We start from the raw sequence: 15,640 nt of genomic DNA, 5'->3' as shown, positions 1-15,640 counted from the left end.
GTACTCTTGTCCAGAAACTGAGGAGGTGGACCCGTTGGTTTTAAAAGTTCCCTGAGTCTGTTGGCTGGAGTCTGAGTCCCTCCCCGGACTGCATTCCCGACGAAGGGCCTTGATTTCCTGGGCCTTAATCCTCCTGGGTTGTTCTTTCCTGTGCATATCAGCCCCTTTCCAGAAAACATCTGTTCCAAGGCTCTGAAACTGTGGAAGGAATGGCCATCCCCCTTGCAGCTCCGAGGCTCCCCTCCAGTCCATCCCAGAACAATCCAGCTTCCTAAGGGAGCTGGTGCAACGTCCTCGGGGCCCAGGGGACATGCTGAGACAGGCACAGCCCTCATCCCGCCCAAGGTCTCCTATCTTTTCAGCTCTCAGGATAGCTGTCCACTGTCCCCAGACCTCCAGGAGAGGATGGGACATTCGGTTACCCAAGCAGGATCGTTCCAAAGTTCTCTTCCCCAGAGTACATGGTTTCCAAACAGCTGGCTAAGATGTTATGCTTTCATGCACTACGCATGGGCCATGAGACACATTCAGCAAATGCGGCCCCCCACTCCAGCAGCTCCAGTGCCTACGGTGGAGTAGGGGGTTCAGCTACAGCGATAAGTCCGCCTCGAGGGAAGCTCTGGTAACACCCTCTCTGGGATGCTGCCTCGCTGGCCCCACATGCTACAGAGAGAACCCTGGGCAGCCAGCACCTCTTTCCCTCTCAAAGCCCACCACCTGAATGCTGCAGGTGTCTGCCGCCAGCCTGTGAGCTGCTTGCCGGCAAGAAGAGCTGTTTTCTGACTCTTAATTCCTGGTGTTCAGCTCAGGCACAGAGTGCATTTCTGAAATATCCTCCTGGTCTGTATATGGTCGTTGCAATGCACGCTTGTAGCCATTTTTTTGCCTGCACCCACCCATTGCCTGTCTGTCCGTCTGTCCCCTGAGCACCCTGAGGCTGTGTATGTGCAGGTGCCCAGGGAGCCAGGACTCTGTCTCTGTCCCCGAAGCCCACCAGAGGCAGCACTGTTTACCAAAGAGCAAAAACCGAGCCTAACCTCGTTTCCCTCTCCCTTTGACTTAAGAGGCACCTGTCATCTTGTCTGTTGAAAGAAATATCACCAGACTAGAGCCTGGCCATCTGTCCGTCATGGTTGGAGGCCTCGTGGAGGCAGCTCTGGGGGCAACTATGGCGATCTGGTGTCCTGTGAGAGGTGAGTGTGCGCGTCTCCTGGCTGGCCCACTGTTGCCAGGGGGACACCCGCTGGCATTTTGGCATCCAAGCCTCTAAGCGTCAGCCTGGGAGGCTCCAAGCTCTTGTTCTCCCGCACAGTGACAGAGAAGCCATCCCTCAAGGGTGAGTACTCAGTAAGGAGCTCAGAGACCAGTGTGGAAGCAGAGTGCCGCTTTGCTCAAGGCCCCTGAAGGCTGGGGACTGCTTTGCACGCTGGCACTGGCAGGACCAAGACGAGGGTCCCTGTGGCAGGTCTGCCCACGAGGCCAACTTCCAGCCAAGAACATGGAGTCCGAGCGAGGGCATTTGTAGGAAGCTGTTAGAGGATCTCCAGCGAGAAGGGGTCTGTGCTGGGCCCAGCCAGGGTGGGCAGGGGCTGGCCCGCACCCCCTCCGTGCCGTGGCTGGGTGGGCAGCACGTCTGTGCCCAGTGGCCTTTTCTGCTTGTTTATAAGGGCAGATAAATCTCTGTTCTAACCAATTCATTCTATCTTAGGAGAAATAATACTTTTAGTCTGACTTTGCCCTAACCCCACAACCATTCTTCCTCTGGAAACCACAGATTCTTAATCTTACCGTGGCCACATGCATCTCCAAACCGATAAAACATGCTTCACACATGTCCGTTTTCCAGCCAGGAGGCTGTGTGAATGGCTTGGTTGGTTTTTCAAGTTGATGGTGGGCTCCTCAGAACTAAGGTCTGTTATTTTAAGGTGACTTTGCGTGGGCCTGTGACTTACGTGCATTGATTTAACTCTCAGGCCAGCTGTGTCTTCCCGGTTTGCAGGTTCTAACGAGGTCCCCATAGTTGCAGCCACTTATGATGAATCCAGCTAAGGCTGTGATCCAAATAGCCCAGGGTGACTGGGGGAGGCCTGGCTGCAGTTCTCGGTGACACCGTGAGGGTGCACGGAAGGAAGGGGCCCTAGGACACCCCACCCGGGTCCCAGCTTCCCGGCCCGTGCAATGGCTGGTCCCCTGCCATGTTGCCAGGGCTGCACCTTTGCCTCCACAAACTGGAAATCTGCTAACCCCCAAGGTATTATTTTTCACCCCTTGGAAGTCCCTGCACATCTGGCCTACACAGGCTTAAAAAATCCATCCAGCTTCCCAACTGACTCCACCCACAAATACGTGAGTTTTCTGGCAAATGCGTAGACCGTTACGGATCAGGCCAGCATTGTCTGGCCACGGCAAGGAGGAGAGCAGAGTGGAACTTGGCAGTTGCCAAGCCACAAATGTCTAGAGTTTCTACAGCCTCACACCTGCAGAAGATTCTGCAAAATAGATCTGACTTCTATTAAGAGAAACCTCAACTTTTAACATTATTTCTAAATTTCTTACTTCCACAGTCGTTTAATTTCAGGCTTTCTGGGAGATGAACTCTTGAGAGGATTGCAGTGTGTAATTTGCTGTCCTAAGGCAGGGGCTGGATTCACTGGACACTCTTCTCAAGTGAAGCATCTAGGAAAGACCATTAAGCTCATCTCAGTTTTATTCCCGCGGGGGGCCCTTCTCTGACCACCCCGGGTTCCAGCAGTCCCTGCTGGCCTTGCCATTGCAGCCTTGGGGCCTGGGCGAAGCTCAGGGCTGGGCGGGCTCCTCTCCCTCCTCCCTCCCTCTGCTTCCAGCTCTTATTGGAACTGTCCCCTTGGTCTTGCCTTACCTGGCAGTCATGCCCGGGGGACTAGACCCCGGGAACTAATCAGGAGTCCTTTTCTCTTCAAAATAAACCTGTCTCATTTTGAGTCCTGTGCCATTTTAAATAAACCTGTAGTGAACTTCCTGTTTCTTATGGGCAGAAGCCATAGCTAACTTAGCCTATTATGGAGAGCCGACTTTTTAAAGACAGCTGGGGAAAAAGAGGGTTTTACAGACAGTTCGGTCACTAGCTCGTATATGACCGCAGGTGAGACATGCGTCTTCTGACCCTCTTCTCTGAAAGAGGAAATATACCCTATTAATGGAAGAAGGGACTTTGGTTACGATTGAATCCAACCCCTTATGTTACAGATGAGGGCATTATAATATTTACTTGAATGCTGCTGTACAAAATCACATTTGCATGTTGCAAATCGCTATTATTTCTGTAAATGGATGGCATGTATACATTTTTCTTTATTTTTCAGTTGCCCGTAAAAATGCCTTCCACTAATTATCATGAGCTCATCTAGTCATACCTTTTAGACCGATTCAGTTTTTGTCACAGCTAAATATGTTTTTCATTAATTCAGTTATTTAATTAAGTTCTTTAATTCAGTTATTGATAATGATTGATTCTAGTCACTGTTTAATGATATTTCTAATAACTGTATCAAATCTGTATTTCTAAAGGTTAAAAGTTCTAAGTTGCAAGAGTTGTCTTGCTCTTTTTTAATAAGAAAGTTTTTTCTAAAAATGGGAAGAAATTTAAACTGCACCTCTCTGCCACCTTCTGGTAGGAAAGGAAAACTCACCAGAGGAAAATGACCCATAAATACCAATAACTGTTTTGATTTTTTTTTCCTTCTGTTAATGCTTAGTTAGATAGAATCATTTATCGATGATTTTCTGTTATGTGTATATTCTGTGTTCCTTGTTTTCTTATTCCTTAAGCTCATAAGGAGGGCAGCCGATCTGAGTCTCTTCTCTGAAGTGTTCTGGGTGGGTGCTGAGCTCCTCTTGGTCTCTGAGAAGCTCTCTCGGCCCACAGACGGGGATGGGGTTGAGCCAGGAAGATGGTGATTCCCAAATGGATGGTGCTGGCAACACCTGCAGTGCCCCAGTCCCAGGAGTGGAAAGTCTCTTAAGCACAAAATGAGCTGGGCAGCTGCTCCTGAGAGCAGTGAAACTGCCAGGAGGAGCTGGGCGGCTGGAAAATTTAAACTAAGCTCGGAGCAAGCCTTGCAGTGCTAGTTATAGGACACAGGTGTCTGCCTGCTTGAGAGGAGAAGCTCTGCGGTGCCGACTGCACCTGCCTTCCCACCGGGTGGCTGGCGCATAGGGATATACAGACAAGCGGTGAGCAGAGAGGCAAATAAACACATAAAATGTTAAGATGCTAGCACACTGAATTCCGAATGTATAAGACTAAGGAGGGTTTTTCCCAAGAATACAAAGATCTTTTTTAACATTTAAAAACATCTGCTTTAAATACATTGTCGCAGGTTGGGTCCCCTGAAAGCCGATGCTGAGGTGAGCCGGGCATGCAGGGTATGTATTAGTTGTTAATCCTACGGAAGGGAGAAGGCAAAGCAGGATTAGGCAGAGGGCCCGGGAGAGTGGTGATTAGGCGCATGGAGCCTTGCCTGGCCCAGGGGAGCTTTGAAGCCTATGTGGCTCCTCAGGGCTGCCCAGCTGTGACCCACAGCGTCCAGGCCTTCATACTCCCGCCTCCGTCAGTCACCTACTTTAATGGTGAGACTGAAGCCTTCCCATTAAATTCCAAAAAAAGATAAGGCACCCTTTATCACTGCATCTGTTCAACACTGTTTTAAAGGCACCAGCCAATACAATATGATACAATTATTTTTAAAGGAAAATGAAGTATAGTAAGTTCTTATTTACAGACAATATAATTTAATTATCTGTATTGAAAATCCAATATATAGATGTTTTTTTCAGGCCTGTAAAGTCAGTGTAATTCCAATTAAAAAAAAAAAGCCCTACAGGATAGCTAGAACTTAACAAACTCATCGTATAATTAAGAGAAAGCCCTTTCCCCCAAGAGAACCAGCTCTATAGAAAAATGCGTTTTCCCACAAGATGTTGTGTATAATTTTCAAAATACTTAAAAAGAAAGCCAGAGGATAATCGGCTTACTACTGTTTTATGAACTGAACATTTTGGTGCCTTCGACCATATTCTAACTTAAAGGTAGTTTATTTTCCTCAATCTGTGGTGGTTGAAATGTATCCTCTCTTCTGTATATATTTATCCCTTTAAACCATATATAATCCTTGAAATATCTCAAATGATGTTTAAAGTATATTTAAAACTTCTTCCACTCAACAAAGGCTACTCCCCCCATCGTTTTTACCTCTTCTGCCTATGATACAGCAATCTTCCCACCATCCTCCTCTCTTAACCCTGTGTTCAGCCAATCAATCAATCAATCATGAATGGTTGGAAATTCCATCCATCTTCCCATCCATTCAGCAAGCAGACACTAAGCATCTACTAAACCCGATCTTGGTCCTTAGTGTACAGAGATGAATAAGATCTGGTTTCTGCAGCTATACAGACAAGGAAATTCTAATATACTAATACAAATATGTAAGTGTTTATGACATACATCAGATACAGATGGAGCAGTTAATACTTTTAAAGGATTAGAGAGGTTTACAGAAGAAATGACATTAGAGCCAGTCCACTTGGAATCGGAAGGAAGGCTGTCTGCAGCTAAAGAAACTGCATATATGCAAAAGCAGAGAGGCTGAGAGCTCCTGGCCTCTTCGCAGAACCACGGGCAGATCTGTGTGGCCTAAAGTAGGGTGGAGAGAAAGTGGGAAGAGGTGGGTCTGGAAGTCTTAAGTCAGAGCCAGATTTAATGTCGTCCTAACACCCTAGGCCTTCACTTTATTGGCAGTGGGAAGACAAGAAAAGTTTTAAGTAGAGTGATGCTGTGAGCCAATTAGTGTTCTAGAAAGAGCACTCTGCCTACAGTTTGGATGGAAAGCTAGAGGGCAGAGAAGCCGCAGACAGCCATGAATTGAACTTGGTGAAATTGTGTCCGTGGTCATTGATCAGCTTTTTGCGCCAGACACTCAAGATACTGATTAAGATTCCATGCCTCCGATCCCTCCAAGCGAGAGGAGGCTTGATTGGCATTGAGCAAGGGATGGATGTGTCATTAACTGAGGATCTGGAACATAGTTGTCCCCAGGCTAGGGCTCTGGGTGCTTGCGCATAGAGGCTGAATCAAACATGGAAAGCCGCCGCCTTGCAAAGAGCTAAGGAGCGTATGCTGACAGGCAGCGCCTAGGTCAGGAACGTCCTGGAAAGCTGACCAGACTCCTCATCAAAAATAACAATAGCCTGAGTACCTAATCGGTGTCAGTTTGAACAGCCTGTGACACAGATGTTATTTATATTTGTTTCAGTAATGAGCAAGTGGGCTCAGATACGTGCAGTTACTTGTCTGGGCCTGTGTGTCTCGTGAGTATGTGAGTTAAGATTTAGTCCCAGATCTGTGTGACTCCAAAGCACATGGATGGAGAAGGAGAATCCTGGGACCCACGAGTTCTAGCCAGAGAGGAGAGTGTCGAAGCAGAGGTGGGAGGCAGGACTGAGGAGCTGCTGTGGTCTGGGGACAAGGTGACAGAGGCTCAGGTACAGATAACAAAACCACCCATGCTGAGAGATCCAGGACCCAAGTGGAGGCCCCGGGGAGGCTGGCCTCTCACCAGCCTGCAGGATGCCAGCCAATGCTGGGCCAAAGGTGCGCCTGCATGTGCCCTTTCAGCCCCCAGCCCCCATGTGAGACTTGCAGCGGTCAGAAAGGAACTGGTCCCTCGTGCACCATCTGCTAGTGGCTGCCCACCCCCTCACCTCTTTGTATTCATAGGTGCACTGTTGACTTAGAGGATTAAAAAGGCTCCTTTGTAAAAAACTGTCTGTTCCTTGAAGATCGGGAAGCACTATTCTGAATGCTTCTTGAGAGATGATTTTCTTCTCACCTTTTCTCCATTTCCAGTTCCCATTTGGAGAAAGTGTGAGTCTCCACATACATGTAAACTGCCGCCTCCACCACAGAGCAGTCCTCAAACAGCAGTGCACGTGGGGACAGCGCGCAGGACCTGAGCAGAATTGCAGCATCTCTGTGTCTCCTTGTCTTTTCATTCCTTTATTCCCCCTCGTTACATATCTGATGACCCAAAACCCATGTGTTCATCTCCATGACCCACACATAGTATACAAAGTAATTTTACTGCCATGGATAGCGCTGGTTCAGGCTTGGGCAGCAGCCCGCCCCATCCCGGCCTGCCCCAGCAGCGTCCGGCTTCATCTGTCTGCAGTATGGCCTGAGAATCAGGGTTTTTTAAGGCCCCCAAGATGATTCGCAGGTGCAGCCGAGGTTAAGAACTGTGGCTCAGTCAGCAAATGGGGCCGGAGAGTCTCCTAGGGCTCATCTTCAGTGTTACTGCAGAAGGAGAGGCTTCCTTGGGAAACAGTGGATTACCCAGGTGGGAACCAGAGCCAAACGGGGTGGGGGACCAGGCCCTGCTCTGGGCTCAACTTGAAGGGGGAAGCAGGCATGTCAAGAGCCAATACCCAGTGTTCTCAAGGCCACAGAGGGGAATCGGTTCCAGAGTCTGACAGGGTCAGGGAAGGCAGCGCTGAAGCTGGATCTTGAATAAGTAGAATTCTTCCCAGTGGTCAAGGAGAAGAGTAAACAGTCCCCGTGGAGAGAACAGCGCACAGAAAGTCTTAGTGTTGCACACAGCAAGGTGTGTTTGGAGCACAGGGGTTCCCGGGGCTGGAGGAAGAGGGTTGTTAGCAGTGGTCCCCATACATTGCAAGGGCTTTTGTGTTTTTTTTCCTCCCAGAAGAGTAAAAGCTATGGAGTTAGGAAAATTGAACCTTGCTCACCACCATCCCAAGGAGAAAGGAACCCCTTAATAGAGGAATCAAGCACAGCTCAGAAAAACGAGAGTTGGTGCCTTGAGGGAGGAAGAAGGGAGTCTCGGGGAGTCGGCCAGCCTGAGATGCTGCCCGAGGAGCCCCCCTGACAGCCCACCTGTGGTTCTGCAGGGGCCGGTGGTGATGGCAACGGGCAGCCTTCCAAATAAGCGATACTTTTAATGCAGCCTTTAGGGACGTGTCACAGCTGTTCGTTCACCCACACCGGACGGCACATCGGTAGATCGCCTAAGTTGCTGTTCATTAGGGGGGGTCCTGGACAGCTGGGCTGCCCCTGTGTGTGCTGTTGCTCAGGGATTCTCTGTGCCAGAGGCCGCGACTCACGCATGTGATGCCCCAGTGTGTGTCCCTGTCCTCGGCTGGCACTGGCTTTGCCTCTGAGTTGTCTTCTTCAAGGAAGCACTGGAGGGTTTTGGTTTGCAGTCAGTACACGGGATGACTCTCCGGGGCTCTTTTCAGCTTAAAAATGAGACCCTGAGGGGCAATATCCAGCCATGAACTATAGTGTTCATGAGATAAGACTGGTGGAGTTCAAGGGAACTGCCCAGTCCCAAGCAGAGCAGGAGCCCAGGGTGCCTGAGAGGCTGGGGTCACCGCCCCAGGAAGGCAGCTTGCTGACCCCTTTCCTCCATGTCTGAAGAAGCATATTTTAAAAGCCTCCAGGGAAGGACCCTTGGTCACAAAATGGCCATAGATTCTGTGACCCACACTGTTTCTACATCATCCGATCAAATTGCCTGGGGACTGATGACGCCGATCACTTCATGTCATTTTACTAGAGAAGAGAAAGAACAGCAGCAGGTATGAATGGTGAGAATCACAGCTTTACTGTGGGGGAAGTCTGGGTGTGGCCTCAGTGGCGGGCAGTCCTTTTACCCAAAGTCCTTTATCCATAGATCATGGATTTGCCCAGATGACGAAAGAGAAGCATTCCTTACCAACTGGCCGTATTGTGGACTGACCGCAGCCGGGGAGCATGGGAATTCTCCCTGACACGGGCTGTGAACCCGTGGCCGCTTCATTCATTAGTGACTGCCTTTGTTCTCACCTACACTGCACTCAGTTCACCTCTTATAAACTGACATCATTTCTTCACATTCACAGGAAGTAACTAAGGGCAGCATAAACTTTCAGTTGTTGCATGTGAAAAAATACTGAGTATCCTATGAGTGTTGAGTAGCTGCAGGAAATAAAAACAAAACTTACAGGTATAATGTAGGAGATACATTGATATAAAAATCTAGCATCTTCAAGCCATCTGAATAGGCCAAAGATTTTATAATGTGGAATATTCCATAGGCCTTTCAAAGATGAGGAAAATTTATTTATTAAACAGTGACTATTTTAAAGACACCCCGGAAGGGCAAACGTTCTGCAACACATGTTTCCTGGCCCCTCCAGGTCTCAACTATTTTCCACAACATTTGCTTTCCAAAAACAATTTGAGCATTGTGGAAACAGAATGTTGAATATTTCAGAACTGTAAGACTGGGAGGAAATAGCCTGTCTTTGAGGTTAGATATTAAGTTTAAACTAGTTCTGACATTTTATAGCTGTATCAACAGAGCAAACATGTGGTTTTGAGAGACCATGGGGAGCCACGGTACAAAGATCCCCAGGGAATTCCTTTGGCCCCTTCAGCGCTTTGGAAGTACTCACACGTGACATGTGCTGGGTGCTGAGCTGTGCCTGTGCTCAGCACTGAAGACCCCTGCCTCTCCTTTTATATTGAAAAACTTAAGCAGTTCTGTTTCATTATCTGACCGCTATTCTGTACGTAAACTCTCACTATCAGTGTGAACTCAGTGTCCCACCCTTTTGCTGTTCTGGGTTGAGGTGTAAGTGTAATCGTCTCTGACCCCTGTCAGTTGTAGAGTTTGGAAATTCAAGAGCCTTCTGAACTGACTTCTGACAGTTCCGGGGACTGGCACTGGCCTGGGCGCCTCTGCCTGGGCTTCTTCTTGTACTGACCTGCCACCGTCTCTCTTCTGCCCTCTTGTCAGTCAGGACGCAAACCTGTTTCTTGACTGGTTCCTAGCCATAGCTAGACATTCATTAGTACCAAGCATCTGGCAAATATTTAAGGAAGGCCAGAGATTTGGGGATCGTGGCTGGGGCATCCCATCACCCCGCTCTTCTGCCTCCTCTCCCTCTCCCTCCTCCCAGCCTCCATGCATTGCAGTAGGATCTTCAGTTTCTTCTCTCCCTGTCAGCAGCTCTTGCCAAGCAATGCATGCAGGCAAACTTCTAGATGCTCTGATGGGAAAGCACCTGCCATCTTCAGAGGCGGCTGGAGTTACACAGAGTAAAGTGATTTCTCCGACCTGTATTTTGGTCCGTTCAGTTTCTTTCCACAAGCCCACTGTGTGTAGGCATTACCCTGGGCCTCCTGAGACAGATCTGCATGTCTCAGCCCTGAGGAAGCTCGCTGGCTGATTTGCACCTGAGGCCTCGTGCATGGTCAGAGGCCCTCAGAGTGAGTCTTACTCAATGGCTGGAAAAAGAAGCCAGCTCCTGAGAGGTGCTTTATCTTCCCTCACTCTTCTGAGAGCTGCAGGTGGGAGGGGCGGCTGATCAGCCACATTCCCAGGGGGCTGTGGTCCCGGCGCCTGGAGAGAGCTGGCCCAGCCACTGAATGCCTGACTCCTGAAGACCTCCAGGTGGAGGTGGCTGGTGGAGGGTGATCTGAGCAGTGTCTGCATTATCCCTGCACTAAGTGGTCTGAGCAAAGGCATGAGGGACCCAAGGTTACCAGGAAGTAACAGAGTAACTGGTGACCAGGTGGGCTCAACAACGAATCACATTGGGGAGTTTCCCTTCTGCACAACTTTCTGCCGAGCAGTGAGTTCTAGATTCCTGAGCGGTGCTCACCACCATCTCCACCAGCCCAGCTCTGCCTTTCAGCGCTACTGAGGTGGGGAGTGCCTTCAGGGAGCTCCTGATACAACTCTGCTTGTGGAATTCCCTGCGGCTTAGACTTCTGGTTGGCTGGGCTGCAGAGGGACTTTGGAGAACTGGCACGGGTGCCGGGCAGCCAGCAGAGCCAGGCCATTCTGGGAGAGCAATGCAGGAGTTGAGACCGGCCCACTCGCTGCCCTAAGATGACACCCTTCCCCTTAGGGCCTTGCTTCAGTGCATCGCCACACCTCAGCAAGCCAGGGCCATGAATGAATACACGTCCTGAGACCTTGACACAGGTGACAGGTACCATGACAGGCAAGACCCACGAAGTCAGACCCTCCCCAGAGCTGTCTTAGGAAGCTTGGGAGGTTCCCCAATACCACTGGGACTGGGAGACTTAAACAACAGGCGTTTACTCCTTGTCATTGTGGCAGCTGGGAAGCCCAAGGTCAAGGTGCCTACAGGCCAGGTGTCTGGTAAGAGCCTCTTCCTGGCTTATGGTGGCCGTGAGGGAGAGAAAGCATGCCCTGGTCTCCACCTCTTCTTACAAGGACACTAACCCCATCCTGCAGGCCCCACCCCCGTGACCTCTTCTAACCCCAGTCAGCTCACAAAGGCCCCATCTCCAAATGCCATCACACTGGGGGGTATGGCTTCAACATGTAAACTGGCTTGGAGGAGGGGAGGACATGAACATTCTGTCCATAACAAGAGCCATGAACACTTTCAATCCAACAACCCCTCACTGCCCAACTGGTACAAGGACCTCCCAGAGAGATACAACACTGAGCTGGCGTGATGTCGTAAGTGCGGTGTGTTGGTGTGAATGAAGCATTATGGGAATGGGGGGTTCTGTGAGGGCTTCCCCTGAGGTGCCGCCAGGGCCCAATGGGAAGTGGGAACATTCCAGACAGAGCAGAAAGCTCTAGGATGCTGAACTGACTGCAGCATGAGGCCTGTGGCGGGAGGGTCGGAGGTGAGGTAGGGGTGCCGCTAGAGCTGCGTGGTGTGGACGTGGTAGTGCCAGAGCTGCGGGCTCCTGGAGGGACTGGCGCTTCAGTCCCTCTGACTTTGCCTGGAGGATTGCTTGGAAATAGGGAAACCAGCTAAGAGGCTGTTTTGATAAGGAAGGGAAGAATGTGGCCCTAAGCTGCAGCCGTGACCATGAAGACAGGGTACAGGCGACCAGTCCAAGAGACTTCTAAGTCAGAAATGATTATTTTAAAAACTCGGTGGTGAACTGAATGTTAAGAACAAAAAGGCGAGAACCAGGAGTGGCTGTGAGGCTCCAGGGTGGGGTGACTGGGCAAGTGGGCACTGTGATGAGTGGAGGAGCTCACAGGGTGGTAAGAGGAGGGATGGAACTGGCCTCTGGACGGCCTCGGTCAGGGGGAACCTGGGGGAGGTGCTGCTTGGAGAGGGGCCGGGTCGGCGAGGCGGAGCTCAGCGCGGGGACTGCCTCTGCCCCCCTGAGACGTGGTCGCAGGGCCAGTGTGGGGACTGGGCAGGAGGAACCTGGTCCTGCTCACTTCCCTGCACACCTCCTGTTTCTGGCATTTCCCTTTGGAGCACAATTATGTCCGTTTGTTCCAAGAAGATGCTGGTGTGGCCACTTGGCCATCTCAGTTGTTTTCATACCTAAGTTTCTAGTCCAGACTCCCATGGTTACAAGGGTCAGAGAACCACCTCGAACTTGCTTAAGAAAAATGGAGAAATTACTGGCTCATGAAGCTGAAAAGTCCAGGCTGCGGCTATCTTCGGACACATCTGGGTCCAGGAACAGAAGTGATTTCGTTGAGAATATCTCTCTGGCTCTCAGCCCTTTTTTCCTGTATTTTTGAGGTGGCTGTGGGGGAGCAGGGGCAGATCTCCCAGGGCCAGATAAGCCTCCATGAGCACTTTGGTTTTTATTCTGAGTAGGATGGAAGTCGTGGGGGAATTCTGAGCAAGGCACGCTGTGATCTGACTTACATTTGAGCAGAAACACTCCGGCCAGGTGCTGAACATGGGCAGCAGCAGGTCAAAGAGGGTCAGGCAGGCAGGGGTGGAAGCAGGGAGACCAATCAGGAAGACTGCACATTCCAGGGGAGCAAAGCCGTCCTTCAACACCTGCCTTTGCCTCCACACCCGTCCTGCAACCACCTCGTTGCTCATTCCCAGTCACAGCTAAGCACCTCCCCACGGTTCATATTGTCTCCAACCTCATCTCCCTTGTTCTCTCTTGAACTCGCTCCAGCCAAGCTCTGTGCACATCAGTCCACCTTCACTGCCGTCGTCAAGGACACCAGCAGGCCCACTGTGAGGTCTGTGTGTCCCCACATCCAGTGGCCAGTTCCCAGACCTTTTACTCGGCCATTTGCCAATGACTGCGCTTGGCAGTCGCTTACTCCCCCTTCTTGAATGTTCCTCTCGCCTCTGGGAAACCACTCTCTGCTCTACTCCCTCCCGATCACTGGTGCCTTTCTGCCTCCCCTGCTGGTTTCACCTCCTTCCTCTGATCTCTAGGATGGCGTGCCCAGGGCCAGTCCGCAGACATCAGTGTGCTCACTCCCTCACGCTCAAGGAGCCAGATGCCATCTGTATGCTGACAACTCCTAAACGTATCTGTCCAGCCCAGAACTTTCCTGTCAGTGAACAGATCCGGGTACCTGCTCAGCATGTCCCAGTGAATATCAGGTGTTTCAAAGCAAACATATCAAAACTGAGCTCCTGAGGTTGGCTCCCAAATGTGCTTCTCTCCTAGTTTCTTATCTCAGAGAATTAGTGACGCCATTATTTCAGTTGCCTGTGCTAAAACCCTTGGTACCATTTCTGACCTGCTGTTCTCTCACCCCTCTATCCGGCAACAGCCCATTCCCAGATCTTCAAAATTTATCCACTTTCAACATATATCCAGAATCTGACCATTTCTCACCACTTTCATTGCTACCATCCTGGTCCAAGCCATCGCGATCTCTGGACTGGGTTGTTGTGACAGCCTCCTCACTCGTCTCCCCACCTCTGCCCTTGCCCCCCCGTGACCCGTTCTCAGCACAGCAGCCCTTTAAAAGCGTGAGTCAGATCATGTCACTCCCTAAAGCTCTGCAGTGAAAGCCAAGCCTCCCAGGGACCTGTAAGACTCCCCAGGATCTGAGCCCCCGCAGCTGCCAGCTCTCTGACCTTCAGCCACGCCCTCACTGCTCACATCTCTGCAGCCACAGTGTTCTTTTTTATCCCTCTAAAACTATTCAAAATACTGAAGTTCAGTAAGATAGCCATTTACAAGATAAATATGTAACTGTTCATAGCTTTCCTAATTTTCCACAATAAGCAACCATAAAAAATATTTTTAAAGAGAGCCTACTTACATATATGGCAATAAAAGCTAGAAGATGCCTTTGAATAAATTTATCAAGAAATATACAAGGCCTGCCTCCATTGTGGCTAAGAGATCAGTTTTGGAGTAAACTGCATGGGTGTGAATCTCAGTTCCAATGTTTACTAGCTGGTGACCTTAGGGAAGTTTAACCTCTCTGTGTGTATATATTTGTAGAGGAAACTACTGAAAAAGTATAGCACATGTTATTAGCCCTTCTCTGGGTATTTAAGTTGCAGCCTACTTTGACGGGGCCAGCTTCCTAAATTGTAAGATGGAGCTGACAACACCTGCTCCTCAGAGTGTGAGAATAACTGAGAAAATGTCACATGTTCATGGAGCACGTATTCTGCCCACTGGAAAGTGCATAGCAAGAGTCGTTATAGTGGTGACATCTTTTTGTCAGCAAGTCTTCCCATGTCTGCCACATTCTCTCATCTCAGCCAGAGCACTGTAGGAGGAAAGCGCATCCTCAAAACCAGGTACCTGGCTTTATCTCGGACGTCACCGGAAGCTGCGCCAGCTCTTAAGAATCAAATGAGGTTCCTCTGAGTTTCACATTCCGCAGCCCAGCAAAGTGCTGACTTCTCAGGATTTGGGGGAAGAAATTCTTTCAATTCCTCAGGTTCCCTCTGTGTCTAGAGATGTCACTTACAACTCTGCACCTCACTATGTTGACCCATATTTGAAACTTAACACTTCTATTTGTTGCCTGAAATAATCCTCTTTTGCAAAAGCATTAATGAACAAAATCTATTTCCCTGAAGATGTTATATTCCTCCTAAAGCAAGAACATTTTGTTGCATAGGCAGAGTGAGCAACTTCATTATCTATCTTAGATATTTTTGTTTTCTAAAGACTTCTTTGTGACAATGCAATGCTGAGGATGTCTTTCGCTATCTTCTCCACAGTCACGCAGCTGCACCAGCACCTCTTTCCAGCCACTCCCACAAGACCCCCACCCATCTTCAGATTTCTCTCCCTTCCCAACACAAAGCAACGCCACGCCCTTTGGCTCCAATGAGGTGTGCATGAGGCCAAAGCCTTCTGCTTTAACCCGATCCTGCACCTGCCCTGGAGGAGGTGTGGAGATAGAAACAGCCTGTCACATGTGCCTAAAGCTATTTACTGACTTGTGGTCAAAACGCTAAGTGGTCTTTGTCATGTAGTTCTGTGGCCCTGTTCTTAAAGGAATTTGCCTTTGTCATGTTTGTTTTTATTCCAAAGGTGTCGGTCAGCCTAATGTATCTTGGTGGAAGAGAGGAGGATCTCTGGGTGACAATGTTTCCTTGCTTTTCAATGGATCCCTGTTGCAGAACGTTTCCCTCAGAAGTGAAGGAACCTACGTCTGCAGAGCCAGCAATGCACTTGGAAAGCCAGTGGCTGCGTCAACGCTCCGCTTTCTGGGTGAGCGTCAGTCTTGTGGTCAAAGCGCTAAGTGGTCTTTGTCATGTAGTTCTATGGCCCTGTTCCCTTCCCGTGCACAAGGGGGTGCCCAGTTTGTTGATTCTAGAGTCAGGGAGTAAACAAGAGGAACATTAAATGGTTCTA

At 49.7% G+C, this 15,640-nt stretch overlaps 1 protein-coding gene across 18 annotated transcripts in view; it reads left to right on the top strand.

Moving 5' to 3' along the window:
- Positions 1-15,640, top strand: part of LOC118971547 (ADAMTS-like protein 3) — a 109,441-nt gene that overhangs the window by 55,282 nt on the left and 38,519 nt on the right. For 8 of the 18 annotated variants that reach the window (XR_012123954.1, XR_012123952.1, XR_012123956.1 and 5 more), the window contains one exon: positions 15,317-15,496. Coding sequence is in view for 6 of the 18 variants with exons in the window: in XM_073218955.1 (XP_073075056.1) it covers positions 15,317-15,496 (180 nt within the window). In the remaining 12 variants the exon portion in view is untranslated. Of the gene's footprint in view, positions 1-1,064; positions 1,194-6,886; positions 8,644-8,729; positions 11,538-11,576; positions 15,115-15,316; positions 15,497-15,640 lie in introns of those variants that run through there. The other 10 variants (XR_012123945.1, XR_012123948.1, XR_012123950.1 and 7 more) reach the window with 5 other exon arrangements.

Source organism: Manis javanica, chromosome 12 (assembly GCF_040802235.1).
Source record: "Manis javanica isolate MJ-LG chromosome 12, MJ_LKY, whole genome shotgun sequence".
NCBI lineage: Eukaryota > Metazoa > Chordata > Mammalia > Pholidota > Manidae > Manis > Manis javanica.
The sequence above is the reverse complement of the archived record's forward strand: the minus strand, read 5'-3'. Positions and strand labels throughout refer to the sequence as shown.